The sequence below is a fragment of the Calidris pugnax genome, unplaced genomic scaffold (assembly GCF_001431845.1).
Source record: "Calidris pugnax isolate Ruff unplaced genomic scaffold, ASM143184v1 scaffold58, whole genome shotgun sequence".
NCBI lineage: Eukaryota > Metazoa > Chordata > Aves > Charadriiformes > Scolopacidae > Calidris > Calidris pugnax.
The window spans coordinates 1,310,596-1,322,478 of NW_015090868.1; the positions used below are offsets into that span (position 1 = coordinate 1,310,596).

At 47.3% G+C, this 11,883-nt stretch overlaps 1 protein-coding gene across 1 annotated transcript; it reads left to right on the forward strand.

Annotated features, from left to right (window-relative positions):
- The first annotated feature begins 10,783 nt into the window (after positions 1-10,783).
- On the forward strand, positions 10,784-11,708 carry GSX2 (GS homeobox 2). Its single transcript, XM_014945500.1, has 2 exons — positions 10,784-11,207; positions 11,368-11,708. Exons 1-2 carry the CDS (start codon positions 10,784-10,786, stop codon positions 11,706-11,708), a joined length of 765 nt encoding a protein of 254 aa, XP_014800986.1.
- The last annotated feature ends 175 nt before the right edge of the window (positions 11,709-11,883 follow it).

An 11,883-nucleotide genomic window follows, 5' to 3' on the forward strand; every position in this document is an offset into this window, starting at 1 on the left:
TTTTTTTTTCTATAATCACATAAATTAAACAGAAACGCACAAAAAGTCCCCTTTTTTAATTTTGTGTGAGATAGATGTAACCTTGAAATTGATGGAGGGTTCTATGCTGCAAGTACAAAAGTCCACTAAAAACAAACATATAAAAAAGTCTTATAAACATAAAAACAGAACAGCAAGTTGTAGGTTTTGGGGGCATTCTTCAAATGGCAAATGTACAATACCAAACCTTTGTTCAGAAGATCACCTTTAAGAACAGGAAATGCTGAAAATAGTATCAAGGAATGCTGTGGGCCCAGTTGTCTGCTGTGCCTATTCAAGATACAGATGTTAGTAGCTGGGTAAAGCTATAATGGACCCCTCTCCTAAAGAAAACCACAAGACAAACAAGAACACCAATGACAAATGTGGGGCTCTTCTAGCTGCTGTTGGAATGAACAATCATACTCCCCTGAACACCAGCAGGGATTTTAATTTCATGTATTTATTTTTATTTGTTTCTTTCTTTTTCCATCCCTTGATGCCTCACCTCATAGTTTATATTTGGTTTGAGGACAGTTATTTTTCTCTTGGTAAATATGACTGAATTCCTGAGATGTTTCCTCACCATCTTAACTAACCAGCTTAACTATTGCAACTGAACTGCAACTCTCAAAGTCACCATAATAAGACGAAGCCTTTATTTGAAGAAAATGTTAAAAATCAGGTTTACTAATCTGTTGTTAAGATAAAATGCCTTCACATAACATATTTTAGAGAATTAGACAATGCCTCTGTCCATTTTAGCTTGAGAATAGAAAGTGCCAGAGTTTTTATCCTGCTTAAAGGCAAATACCCTCTGCTATGCCACCCACATGTACCCAATCTGTCGGAAAAACAGAACTATGTATTCCTTTAGGATTGAGAACATAATTCTTTGCCTGCCAGATTATTCTGACAAATTACATTATAATTACTTCCTCATTAATTACTGTGACAAATGTTGATCTAAAGAGAACAGGGAAGGATGTCTTTCATTTAAAATCATCAAAACATGAACAACTGAGATTTCCTTTGAAGACTTTAACATTCATTAATATTTGGGTATGCTAACATGTTCATTCCCATTGCACAGAAGCAAAGAGAGATTTCTAGCACCTATCACTTTCAGATATAACAGTTTCATTTCCTATTGGACATTTTAAAATAACATCTTTTCTTGTTGCAAGGAAAAATTTTTCTCTCTGATGTGTGAGACACGATCCATAATAGGTCTAACAGCATAAAAAAGTAGATCCTCTTGTTCTGAGAAGTTGTTTAAAGTGTGACAAAAGTACTTATAATGCAATACAACTACATTCCTGGAGTACGATGTCCTCGAGGAAGGTAAAGAACAAATAACAGCTCCAACCTCTGTGATAAAGCATGAGAGATGGGAATACTTAGCAATCTGAAAGGAAACTTCCTTTCCCTTCAAAGCAAGAGAGAGACTGGGAAGGAATTGCGTCTATTCGGGATCCGGTTCTCTCTTTAAACTCATTTTTGGCTGCTGTTAATCTCGCCCTGAGCATCGGACCTGACACAGTAGAGTGAAAATCTGTGCATAATCCCATCACCATATGAATGCTACAGTTTTTTGATGCATCTGTGAAAAAGCAGCAGAAGAAAGAATTGCTCACATGACTCAAAGTTACTTTGTCATCAGATTCGTAAATCTTGTTGCAGCCTGGTAAAGACATTGGAGTAGAGCTGTTTTCTCTCCTCAAGGAGACTAACAATTCCAGCCTGCAGCAGAGAATGAAATCAGTTAAATTTAGGTAACTGATCTGTTTGTACACAATGGACAACTTGTACCAGAATATCCTTGTGAGCAAGAGAGTAACCTGATTAAACTCTTGCCCACAGAGGGATGGGGAAGCTGCATTAGGTTTGCTTTGCCCCAGGAGTTATTAAAGCACAGTCAGACTCTCTGCAATTCTGCAAGATTCCAAAAGGTAGGAGATATTGGGTCAAATCCCAGTTCTGCAGTCTTGCTCCGGGACCGTGGACAGAGTGGATTGTTTGAATCTCTACACCTTTTCCCCTGGTGGGTGAATTACTGGCAGGACTCTCACTGACTGGGAAGCTCCCAGGGTTTTTCCCACTGGGCGATACCTTAACGTACAAGTGTTGTTTCCATGTGTGCATCTAGGAAGTGTGATCGTGGCTTTTATTTTTATTTCTTTGGTACCCTTGAAAGACCTTTTGTAGCTCTGGAGAATGAGCTGACCTCTTTTGTTCCCCTAGCCTGAAAAAGGTCATATTTTGTTTAACTAACCTTTGAAAACACCAGGCCAAATTCTACTCCCACTGCACCATTCAGAATAGCTGCAGCGTAACTCTGTCTCACAGCTCTGTAACTAAGAACAGGATTTTTACCCAAACTTTTCCGTCTTCTGACTTGTAACAAGTCAATGTCTCAGTATGCCTGAGGGTGCAGATGGTCATACCTCTTATACGCTATAGGGTTAATTGTATTCCAGATGCATAGGTGCTTTAACGGGAATGTTAGTTCTTTGGTGCAGCTGCAGTGTGACAGAGAGAACCTGCTGAAGTGGAGATACTTCAGTCTGAGCTGCAGTTCAAGCACTAAACTCTCTTTTTGGCTGATGTTTTCTCATCTGTTCAATGTACAATAGTAATTATTTTTCATTTGCACTTTAAAATTGTGGGTTATGCCTTCGTAGTTATATCTTCTGGCGGTTTAGGTTCCAATACTTCTTCCTTCTTCAAAATCTTTGCACTGTATTCTTTTTTTTTTCCATTTTAATGTCTTTCCTTTTCACTAGAATAGTGCTCTGAACCTCATAAACTAATTTTCAGGACTTCTGTCATTCTTTTTCTATTAGATTTTGGCATAGCTTTAACACTATAGCAAACTAAATAAGCTTTGAACTAATATACTAACACAAGATTGTAAAATATGTGAAGTTACTTTCTTTCTTTGATTTTTCAAAGAGAAAGCTGAATACAAGCTTGGACAATGTATTCATTACAAATAAGAAGAGGCGGGGTATGCAAAACTTTTGGATATAGTTTTAATAAAAATTTTCATTTTGGTTCCATTTTGACACGCTCATGTTGTGTGCTTCTTTAACGTGTTATTTTCTTCCAAGCAAAGCAAGAGGTAGGGTACCTCTAACCTGTACATCACTGAGGCTCTGCTGCCTGAAACTTTTGGGTTTGTTCCTTTATCTTAAATTGAGGTTACAAATACATATAAATGGATAAAATTGAAAAAGGGCTGCTTCCAGCCACAGGCATTAGAGATTTGTTTTCACATAACAGCTGCTTGGACAGAGCGAAGACCATGTTGTGAAACGATGAAGAAAGGAGATGGTAGGTTTCTTTCTCATAGAGGCTTCCCGGTCATATCAAAATCAGACTGATGTTTGTCCTGACTTCTGAAAAAAACCACCATTTTGGCACCCATGGTTTTTGTATTCCATTATTTTAACAGCAAATGTAAAAAGGAAAAAAAATGCACCATCTGCTCTGTGGACCCTAGTTTCTAGGAATGCCAACCCAGCATCTTTCTTAGAAAATACATTCCCTCAAATTATCAACAATTAATTTTAAATCAGTACTATGTCAAAATGGATATTAAGCAGCCTTTGTGTGTGTCTTCACTCCAGAAAAAAAATCCCATAACTTCAGGCACTCTTACATAGCAGTCAGAAATGTGTCAAGAGTTCTTTTATAACTGCTTCCATTTCATATTCCCATTGGTAAATCCCACAATGGGTTTCAGAGCTTCATTTCTCACATACTTAGAAGCTCTTTTTTATTTCCAGGCTAAATTTCTGCATGTCCAGAGCGAATCCATCTGTTTTTGTGGTGATATTCTTCTTTAGATGGAATAGCTCTTCTCTCTCATGGATATTTACCTCAATGGTATAAGCAACAGCCATGTTGCCTGAGTCTTCTCACAAGGGTCCATGTTCCTCTAATGCTATACTCCTACTGCTGTTCTCTGGATCTGCTCTGATTTAGTCTTTTCTGAGATGGAGGTGAAAAGCTGTTGACTATCCCAGAGAAGGTTTCCCCCTGCACGATGGCTTCAGCATTTCCCTCTTCTTAGTGGAATGACCTTGCCTGTTCCACTCTGTGATCGCATTCACCTGTTGCCCAACCAGCCACAGTGATGCTTCATAAGGATCCATGTGCCTCAGTCACGATGTCACCTTCAGCCATGGAGCTCCTAGCTTATATTTGGTTTGTTGTTGCACTTCTGTACTCCTCAGAGAATCCACTTCTTCCAGTATGGCACTCCAGTCTCCGCAGATACCGACTTCACTTCCTTCCTGTGAATAGGGTAGTCCTTATTGGCTGTGCCAAGGAAACAAATTAAACTAAGTAATTCAACTGCCTCTGAGACTTATCCTTGAGGAACTCCATGATTAACTGTGTCCCCTCTGCTTCCTGGATCTGCAGGAGTAGTGTCATCCTCTCCTTTAGCAAGTTGTTGGGGGTGTTCAGCCTGGAGAAGAGAAAGCTCCAGGGAAAACTTATAACCACTTTCCAGTACCTGAAAGGGGGCTGCAGAAGAGATGGGGAGGGACTCTGTCAGGGAGAGGAGCGATAGGACAAGGGTAATGGTATTTAAACTGAATGAGGAGAGATTTAGATTAGATATTAGGAAGAAATTCTTTAATGTGAGGGTGGTGAGGCACTGGCACAGGTTGCCCAGAGAAGCTGTGGATGCCCCATCCCTGGAGGTGTCCAAGGCCAGGCTGGATGGGGCTTTGAGCAACCTGGTCTGGTGGGAGGTGTCCCTGCCCATGGCACGGGGGTTGGAACTTGATGATCTTTAAGATCCCTTCCAATTCTAACCATTCTATGATTCTATGAAGTTTCTTCATCACTTTGTAGTTCCTGGGCTATCCTGCATCCATACTTTCATTCCAGGAAAAAGGATAGAAATGATAATCCATTTTAGGCTGGACGAGGTGAACTCAAAATTCCTACCATATTCAGACTGTGAAACAGGAAGCTCCCAGCTTCAAAAGACTGCTTTTTGGTCATGTCAAGCAGAATGCTTCAACCTAAGCATGACCCCTAAGGATCAAAATGCTTGAGGGTTAAATTTCAAGGACAGAAGTTAATAAGGATGTTTAACATTGCACAGAATCTCATATTCTTTGTTGGATTGATGTCTGTATTACTGTAAAGTGTCACTCTTGTATTGATTTGTGATACATCGATGTAAAAATAAAACTGGTCACGGCTGGCATGCTCCACAGTCCACAGCAGCATTTTGAAACCTTATTCTGACTCACATGAGCTTGGGGTTTCATCTCCACCTCCCACCATAAACCTCCAGTGTGGCTGTTGCAGAGGTTTAGCCTTATCCCCATTGAGGATGCACCATCACAGCTTTCCCTCCTACACGTCACCTGTAGCAGCTACCAATTCTAGCTGCTAGAGCTCTAAACAAAGGTTGATAATAAAACCAAGACCCAACTTCCTGGAGTGTCTGGCCTGATGTTGCACCGTGTGTCTGCAGAGTACGGGGGACATGGCTCGGGGAAACACTTGGGCAGGACTGCGGATAACAATAATCTCACTGGGCATTTTCTCCTCCAGATGATCTCCTGTAGGAGGACAGTGTGGGAACGCCGGTGTAGACTTCACTATGGTGAGAAGGTGCAAACAAGAAGCTTCCTTTGCATCCAGACCCTGGAGAGAACCCATCAAGGAGCCAGCGCTCTTTTTAAGAGGGTTGAAGATGGAGAGAATTAAGGCTTGCACCCACCTATTTAAGTACAGACCTTATTCACTGAGGAATTGGGTCTGTAGAAGAACCTTCTTCTTAGGAAGAACCTTACAAAGTGAATAATGAAAGTTCCCACACTAAATAATAATAAAAAAAACCAAGAGCAGAATAAGGCCTGCTGGTTGTTCATCACATTAAGGACAGTTATGACGGTAGACCTGGAGGTGAAGGTAGACAACACAGGGTCAGGCCGTGCAGGGAGGGAGCAGGCTGAAGGCTGCTGCCAGGACTTTTTTTGAGGCACTCAAATACGAGTGATGGCAGCTGCCCTGAAGGACTTGGGTAGAAATTTAGATCTAATCGAGTGCAAAAAACTGAGCAAAAAGCACCAAGAAGGTGGAGCGGGAGCGGGGTCATTTCCCCAAGGGCTGCAAGGGGCTGAAGGAAGGGGCAGGTTTCTCCCCAGCAAGAAGCAGCAGGAGCCGGGGTTCCTGCACCAGAACTCCACAACCCGCATCCCAGGAAAGGGGGTTCTCTGTGCAGGAGTGGGGGGCTCCACAGATCTCAGGCAAAAACCCCATTTCCTCGCAAATGGCCTGGTTTCCTGTGAGGGGGTTGGAGGGGCTGCCATGTCAAGGTGGGGTCAATTTGTGACTGGGGATGGAAATCTTCCACGGAGGGGAAGGACACGAGGGAGCTGCATCTGTGGGGAGCCAGGGGTGTGGGGCGGAAGCAAGGTCCCCCCTCCTCATTCCACAGCCAGCCCCACAAACCCTCAGGAAAGCCCGCTGGCCACTGTCAGGCTATGGGCAGGTTTCCAGGGGAGAGTCTCCTCGCTTCTATTTGCTGGGACCGAGGAGACGGGTGGAATTTAAGAGGGGTGGTGGGGTCTTTTCCCTGTCCCCCCCCCAGCCCTGGGGGACAGCGAGGAGCCGGACAGGCCACACGATGCGCTCCCATCCCCAAGGCATGGCTCCCACCCCCGGCGTGGTGGTGGGTTGGTCACCAGCCCCTACCCTTAATGAGATTCTTTGAAACCCACCCCCACCTCAAAAAAAAAAAAAAAAAAAAAAAAAAAAAAAAAAACAAATTTTAATTTTCCCAAAAACGAAATTTGAAACCCCCCCCCACCTAAAAAAAAAAAAAAAGAAAAAAAAAAAATAAATAAAGCTAATTTTAATGTTCCATCCCTGTTTTCTGGCGACGTCGCTTGTCAAACAATCGGCGGCGGAGCCCCCCTGAAAGGAGGGAAGCATCGCACCCTCCTGGCTGAATGCCCTTCTTAGTGCACATAACGCCCAGGGCCTTTTGATGTCACACAATGCCTGTTACGCCCCAAGATTGTCTCTTTGGACAGATCTACAGCGCTCGGCTTCATGTTTGGAAGTTTTAAATGGACAGCGAGGTTGTTGAAACTCCCACGCTTTAAGGGCGAAGCGCAGGAAATTCGGGACGTTGGCCCCGTTGCTTTCCAGGGGTGGAGGGAAGGGGCTGCTGGTTTAATCCGTCCTCCCAGGCAAAAGAAGAAGGGGGGGTTGGTTTGAAAGCAGCCCAGCCAAAACTTTTCCTCTCTTTTCTTTTTTTCTACTTTCTTTGGCAGCCTTAAAATAAGAGCTATGCGTGCAAAAGCGTGCGCCCTGCCTAGGTGGCTTGTGTTCTCGGGGGCGCTGGCAATGTTGCTGCTCCATGAAATCAAAATTTATGATTATTCAAATGTTGGGGACTGTGAAAAGAGAGGAAGAAAGAGAGAAAATTAATATTGCAGCTGTTCTTCTGATTAATGAGAGATAATTGCTCATGAAAAGTCACCCCTGTGGCATTTTGTTGTCTCCTGGATCTTTGTTCTTTTCCACTATTATTGAGGACTTTCTTGAAGACTAAGCGGTTCTTTTCAATTTTTGGTATTCAGAAAGTGTTGCTTGGTTACAGATAATGGAGAAATCTCGGGCTATATTGGGTAAGATGTGCCACAGACAGCAATATCACAATGCCACTTTCAGAAAAGGATGGATACAAGTTAACGATGCGCTTTCAATAAAACATTAATAGACTTGTTCACGCTTTTATAATGACCCCCTTAATGGGAGCTGGGGGCAAGTCCTGTCTTTTGCTCGCCTTCACAAAAAAAAAACCCCTCCTTCGAGATCGCCGATCGCTTTGGAAACTAATAGGAAATCAATGTTAGATGAGCGAATAAATGCGATTACAGCGCAGGAGCCCCTCGCTTACCCACGCAGGGCTTTATTTTGAGGGGGGGGACACGCACACACACTTTCCCTCCTGGGGACTGACCCATCCCGGTGCCCATCCCCACCGCATCTCACCCCGCCGGGATGCTTGCGACCACGACCGCTCTGCAGAGGGTGTTTTGGTGGGTTTTTTGGGGGGGTTGGTGTTTTATTTTTTTTTTTTTTTGCCGGTCGATGCGTGTCCCCAGGCTGGGGGGTGCTTTCCACGGGGGAAGGGGGGGAGCATCTCCTCCCGTGAACCCGGCGGAGATGCTTTCTGCGGGCGGGCACGAAGGGCTTTTTCTTCTGCCGGGAGTCTGCGGGGGTTGGGGGGAGGGAAGGGAAAGGGGGGAAAGGGGTTGCTTTTGTCGTTTAAGCCGTGAATCTCTTCTACATAAAGGTGTTAGAGACATCTGGAAGAAAAGAGGGACCAGCACCCAGTCCTGCGCTCCGGCGGACCAGGGGAGCGGCTCTGATGTTCTTTTTGAACTGCTCCACTTTCAAAAGGGGGGCAATTTCGTTACATTCTCATTTGTTACACTGTCTTGAGCTAAAGGCAGACAAAGCTATACTCTGTCACCCCGAGCAGAATGAAGGGAATCAAAGGATTTTCCCTTAAAAGGACTAATTTTCTCCTTGAATTATGAAAGTAATGGCTAGGTAACAGCCTGTGCTCTGTACCCAACTGCTTAATACCTTCTAAATCCTTCCACGTGGCTCTCCCAGTCGTAGCAATTAGAGCTCATTATAGGCTCATAAGAGCTCTCATTTCGGGGATTACTTAATGGACAATGAAATTTTATCGGACAGAATTATTGAAAAATAAAATTGTAACGAGGCCGATGTGATGTGGGCGCACGCCTTACATCATTCCGCCTGGTTTGGGATATCTTTGCTTTCAAATGACTTCTTTTCTTCCTCCGGCTTTCAGGGGGTGGGTTGTGCTTTGTGGTTTTTATTTTTTTTTTCTCCCTCCTCTCTTTTATCACCGCACTTGGTTTATTATAACGATTACAAATTGCAATTTTGATCCGACTCTCGCTCTGTCTGCCTTCCCTTACGACAGCCCCCTCCCCAGATCCACCCTATCGCTGCAGACAGGTTTTGGGTTTTTTTCCACTGAAATCGATGATGGGGTTGGTTTTATTATTATCGTTTTTCAGAAAAGCCTCTCGTATAGGAAAAAAAAAATCAAAAGAAAGAAAAAACAGAGATGAATTCAAACCTCCGCCGGATGAACTGTGTTTTAAACGGGGAGAACGAAGCAAAATCCCACTCCTTGGACACCGTGACCGTGATTGAAGTCTGACCGGCCCCACCGGAGCTCAGGAGTGTCGTCCTCCCCGGGGGTGGGGGGACACCGTCGCATCCCGGGGCCCGCGATCCCCGGCGACGGGGCGGACAGCGCTCCTGGCCCCCGGGGCTCCGGGGCCTCGGCTGAGCCCTCGGCAGCGGTTTTTTTGGGGAAAAAAAAAAAAAAAAAGTAGGTGAGGTGGGAGCCGACCCGCCTAAACCCCGCGAGTCCCTAATTGTTGTCACAAGACGCGGGATTAGCGCATTGCTGGAATAGCTGTCTGTTTACACTCCGGAGCCCCGCCGGCCGGTAAACACTTTCTAATTGAATTCTAATCACATTCAAATAGCTCCATAACCAGCCTCAGCTGCAATTCATAAAACTTTAATTGCCATCCATAAATCCTCAGATCGCCGAGCGTCCCTAAAAACACCGGTGAAGGGTGGCCGTCGGGGAGATAGCGGGGCTGGGGACAGGCGAGCAGGGCTGGGGTCGTGCCGGCCCCCGCTCGGGGAGCAGGGAGGGGGGGACAGGTTGGGGACTAGGACGGGACAGCAGGGCGACACCCGGCCCCTCTCTTAACAAGGCTGGAGTTGCACCGTCGAGCCTCGCTGGTCCCGGGGGCGAGGAAATGCCCTCTCCATCAGAAGACGGGCAGCAATTTCATTTTCCTGGGTTTTAGTAGCAGGAGGGTGGGTGTGTGTGTGTAGGGGTCGGTAGGATGCCCCCATCCCGGCCTGGCCCGGCGATAACCGGCTCCAAAGACGTTAAAGCTATTGCTTCACCCCCTTTCCCCCCCTCAGCCCCCGGGGATCAGGCGGAGTCTGTGTTTTCTGCTTTAGAGCACAATCGTCGCTTCCCTTTCCCCACTCAAACGGGATGGGATCCGTCCCCAGTTTTAAACGCCGCTTCGCATCTGCCCAAGGAGCAGGAGATCGCCCTTCCCTCAAACGCTAAGTCTCTTCTTAAACTCCCATAAAACAGGTCACTGGAAAATCGCGTAATATGCTGCGAAAACCTTGGCTTTTTTAACGCAATCTGAAATGCTCCGGAGCCACCGACCGTATTTAGCTGTTTATCCAATTTTACTTTTGAATGATTGCTTCAGCAAACTTGGTGGAGATCAAAGAATCCCCCCCTCCCACCCCCGCCCCGTTCGCCTTTCATTAGCGCCGGGCGCTGCCGCCCCGAACCGGGCGGGGAAGTTGGCTTGGAAGTTTGCCGTTTCTGATACCTTTTGGCTGAGAAGCGTCCAGATATTTGAAGGCTTTGTCCGTTTGGAGTAACTGCCAATTTGGCAACATTCTCTGAGGGTAAAAAGGGCGAAGGGGAAAAAAAAAAATATATATATATAGATCAACCCCAACCCACCTGACATCCCGATGTGCGCACACGCGCGATCCCTAACTTTCTATCTGTGTCTCTGTCTGTGACCCTGCTGTGGAAAGGGCCTCCTGAAGGAGTCCTGGACCCGGCCCGTGGAAAGGTGCTGGCCCCACGCCCCCCCTGGGGGTCACGGCCCCGTGAGTGATGCTTCACTCGGGGGAAACGGAGGGGCCGGAGTCGACCCTCTTGTTTCAGCGCATCACCTGCTCCCCTCTCCCCTTCCCTCCCTGCGGGGAAAGGAGCGAGCTTTTCGGGGAAAACCCCCCCGAGGAGAAACTCCCTCCCATTGATTTTAAACACCCCCCCCCCCGGGGTGTGTTGACAGGGGGATGTGCCTGCACAGCCCGGGGCAGGCTCCCCCTCCCCGGCTTCCCCGCTCCTATAATTTATCTGGGGCGGAGGCGAAGAGCTGAAGTCATCGGGCAGCGAGCGAACACGCATATTTTGGGGGGGCACCCCCCCCCCCGCGCCGCCGCCGCCTTGGGGCACCCGGGGCATCACCCCCCTGCCTGCGCCGCCACCGCCTACACCGTCAGCGACCACCGGAGGTTTCACTGCCTCGGCATGGGTAGGAGCCGGGGAAGGGGGGGCAGGGGGTGATGGGGGTCCCCCCGAGGGTGTCCCGGGGCGGAAAGTTGCGGGACAATCTCTTTTCTTTCTCTATTTCCCCCCCCTCCCCTTTTCCTTTCCCCCCGTCCCACTGAAGTTCTTGCTTCTCTCCCATCCAGGAGGGTCGGATTCCAGCCAAATTCAAAACGGGAAAAGGATGAGGACGGCTTTCACCAGCACCCAGCTCTTGGAGCTGGAGAGGGAATTCTCTTCCAACATGTACCTGTCCCGGCTGCGGAGGATCGAGATAGCCACCTACCTCAACCTCTCCGAGAAGCAAGTGAAAATCTGGTTCCAAAACAGGCGGGTGAAACACAAGAAAGAAGGCAAAGGCGCCCAGCGAAACTCGCACGGGGGCTGCAAGTGCAGCACCAGCCAGGGGCATTACCCCAGGTCGGAGGATGAGGAGTCTCTGTCCCCTTCATCGGCTACCGAGGATAAGGAGATCTCCCCGTTATAAGCCCGGCCCGGAGCACCGGGGCCCGGCCGGGAGCGGGGTTTTGGGGGGGTGAGGGGGTGTGGGGTGTGTGGGGCGGCTCACCTGGCACGGCTGCCCCCGGGGAGAGCAGCCCCGCCGACCGGGGAACGGGCTGGCTCTCGCCGGGCGGGAGGGTCATTTCCATCCCTTCGCAGTC